The 3,600-nt window shown below is 40.1% G+C and overlaps 1 protein-coding gene across 1 annotated transcript in view; it reads left to right on the top strand.

The window, feature by feature from the left end:
* LOC103395574 (ephrin type-B receptor 4) overlaps positions 1-3,600 on the top strand; it is a 61,560-nt gene that overhangs the window by 44,974 nt on the left and 12,986 nt on the right. Inside the window, exon 5 of the mRNA XM_008333327.3 lies at positions 1,404-1,556. Within this exon, the coding sequence (XP_008331549.1) occupies positions 1,404-1,556 (153 nt within the window). The remainder of the gene's footprint in view (positions 1-1,403; positions 1,557-3,600) is intronic.

Raw genomic sequence — 3,600 nt, 5'->3', positions numbered from 1 at the left:
GTAAAGATCATATCTCTTTCACAAACTTCAAAGCAGAGCCGACACAAAAAGGAAAGGAAACAGAAACATTCTCTCAGGAAAACTGAGCAGCAGCTCCAGTTAATGAGTCCAATTAACGAGCTTTGTGCATGAACAACACACACACACACACACACACACACACACACACACACACATATGTAGAGATTGTATTCCTTCAGAGGACATCACATTAATTCATATTTATTTTCTTGGTGTGTTTTTTTTTTTTTTGTCCTTCCCTGATTTCACTCTCAGATCTCATTCCGATCCATGTCTTTGTCCTAAAATGGACATCTGTCAATCACTCTCAGGACATTTTTTGTCCTGACGCTGACGATGACCACAACATACGGCAGTTTTTTTTTAAGAAAACTGCTCCTCCGTGTGTTCTTATCTCTGAATGTTGGATGTAGTTTATCTCTGTTGGAGGTAAAGAGAGGGGGAAAAAAAAGAAGCTAATAATTTGCGACATTTTGCTTCTGGTGAATTGGGCCTGACATTTCCCAGTGTTCTGTTATCAAGGCAGTGTAGCTGCGAGGGGGGGGGGGGGGGGGGGGGGGAAATGAAATCGACATCTTGGTTTGAAATCCAATTAATTTCTCCCTGTAATGCTATTATCTAGAGCACGCATATATTTACTGCATCAAACACAAGGCTCCTATGCAAAATGTATGAACGCTGTCAGGTTGATTCAGTGTCTGACGCAGACTTGATGAGTACGTTTAGACCAGAGAGAGGTTTTTAATACGGCTGAGTGAAAACACTATCATGGCTCCAGCTTCAATAAGTGACTAATGTATACTCTGTAAGTGGTCATATACTACACTGCATAAATATATATATGTATTTTTTCTGAGATCATATATTTGATGCAGTAATATATATATATGTATGTATATATATATGTGTATATGTATATATATGTATATATATATATGTGTGTATATGTATATATATGTATATATATATATGTGTATATGTATATATATGTATATATGTATATATATATGTGTATATGTATATATATGTATATATATGTATATATCTATACATATATGTATATATCTATGTATATGTGTATGTAAATATACATATGTGCATAAATATACATATATATTTAAATATGTATGTATGTATTTGTGTATATATGTGTATGTATTTATACATATATTTGTATTTATGTATGTATTACATTACAGTACAATATAATACATTTAGCAGACACTTTTATCCAAAGAGATTTACTAATATATATATGTATATATATATTTGCACATTCAGTTTGACCCCGGTCCATGTGGGATGAACCAGCCGCAGCTGTGATTTGCTGATTACGTAATAACATGTTTTTCCCCCTCTGCTCCTTGTGTTTTTTTGCTCAGCCTGCCCCGTGGGTCAGTTCAAGTCCAGCAACGAGGGTCAGTGCACGACCTGTCCCAGGTTCAGCCACGCTCCCATCGCAGCGCTGTCGGTCTGCACGTGTCAGTCTGGGTACCTACGAGCCGCGTCTGATCCTCGTGACGCCCCGTGCACCAGTGAGTATGCGTACTGCAGTACTCAGCGCATCACATCTACAAGTACTTCTCTTCTCACCCATGTTTTTCCTCTTCATCTTCCTCCTCCTCCTCCTCCTCTCGGCTGAGCTCCTTTATTCTTCTCTGTTGTCCTTCTCAGAGCTCAGGGCATTGACATGCATGTCTTTTGTGTGTGGGGGGGGGTATTAAGAGATGGGTAGGTGCAGGGGGGGCAGGGTGAAGAAGGCATTGATGGACCTGGGTGTCACCTCCGCGCTGATTCAGGAATTTAACTTCAGTCACTGGTTAAGACCTCTGAATGAGAGGCTTTAAATTCCATCTGCGTTCGTCTCCTCCTCTTCCTCCTCCTCCTCCTCCTCCTCCTCCTCCTGCTGCTGGACCAGGGCTGACATTTACCCTGGAGACAGGTGTGGAATCAGCGCCACCTCAACTTTGAGTGACTGATAACTATAAATACCACAGGTTTATCTTAATTATAAATCAGCCAATCAGACCCTTCCCTGTTATAAACAGTGGAGTTTATAACAGGGACATCCGCTCGTCTGTCGATTGGATTTTTCTACATTAAAAATAACTAAAAACCAATGCATTCATTCCAGCCCCCCCCCCCTAGGAATATACTATTAATTCTTAAAATTAACTCCCCTCCATTTAAACATCAAAAACGTAGTTATAAACAAATATAATGATAATATAAAATAATAATAAAAATGGGTAAAATAACCCAGAGAGGGACAGTGAACGCGACGGTGCACTCATAACTGGATGTTTCCACGTATCACGAGGGAAAAATCTGGCAGAAGTCGCTGACTCGTATCTTCGAGGACCTGGTATCCAACTGTTACTGTTGCAGATCAGTAATTCTGGCCGTCCCCTTGGTGAATCATGCAGGAAGTCTCTCTGTCCTGTGACCGTTTTTGTGGTTTCATGAAGTCATAAAACATTTCACTTGGAAAAACAATGTTTTTTTTGTTTTGTTTTTTTGTTACCCCAAATGTAAAAATTCCCATCATCCACCTGTGTTGTTCCAGGATGCCGCCCCACTTTAGATCTCTCAGGAACTCTTATGTCCCCTTCAGGCCAACTCACAGGAAGTCATTCACACTGACTGGAGTTCTTCTTCTTCTTCTTCTTCTTCTTCTTCTTCTTCTTCTTCTTCTTCTTCTTCTTCTTCTTCTTCTTCTTCTTCTTCTTCTTCTTCTTCTTCTTCTTCTTCTTCTTCTTCTTCTTCTTCTTCTTCTTCTTCTTCTTCTTCTTCTGTTACTCTCTTGTACTTGGCCTCCGGGGCTGCAGCCGTCTTCTTCCACTTCTCAGACAGGGGTCATTATTGTGCCATTTTAAAAAAAAATCCCTAATTGCATCACTTTAACTTCTGACACACACACACACACACACACATACGTGGGAGGATGGTGTGTTTGAAAGCCACTGCAGGAGCATCGATCTGTTTGGTGACTACACATGTCGACCTTACAGGATCAATGCATCTTAGAGAGAGAGAGAGAGACACAGACAGAGAGTGTGTCTCTCTCTCTCTGTTGGTCACAGAAAGGCAGAGCAGGAATAAAATAGAGTCTGAAGAGATTTAAAATTTGATTTGATGGAGAGATTTTATCCACTCGGTTCCGTCGTGGCTGCACCACGATGACATGTTTGACAGAATAATGCCACGTTATTCAGCAAGTGAAATGTTGTGGTGTGTAATGTTGCTCTCCATGACTGTGGTGTAGAGCGCTGACGCTCGTCCGCGTGACGTTAATGACGCTGTTACATCTGAGGGGAAAAAAAAACGAAGAAAAAAAAACTCTGACATTTAAAGACGTTCACGGGAGCAATTAACGGGTGGCGCTGGAGGGAAGCCGCGTTTCTATCAATAGAAAATACAGTGTGGTTGGACAAAAAAAAAAAAATCAATTAAACTGAAAAAATATTGACAAATGAACTAATTTAAAAAAAGAAAAAAAAAGCTCCATAGAAACATGTTTTCCGTGTTTTCTTGACTCACCGGCCTGTAGTCCAGATCCATAGGGTTGAAATTCTTCCT

The sequence above is a fragment of the Cynoglossus semilaevis genome, chromosome 19, assembly GCF_000523025.1.
Source record: "Cynoglossus semilaevis isolate Cse_v1.0 chromosome 19, Cse_v1.0, whole genome shotgun sequence".
NCBI lineage: Eukaryota > Metazoa > Chordata > Actinopteri > Pleuronectiformes > Cynoglossidae > Cynoglossus > Cynoglossus semilaevis.
This window is presented reverse-complemented; position numbering and strand designations above follow the sequence as displayed.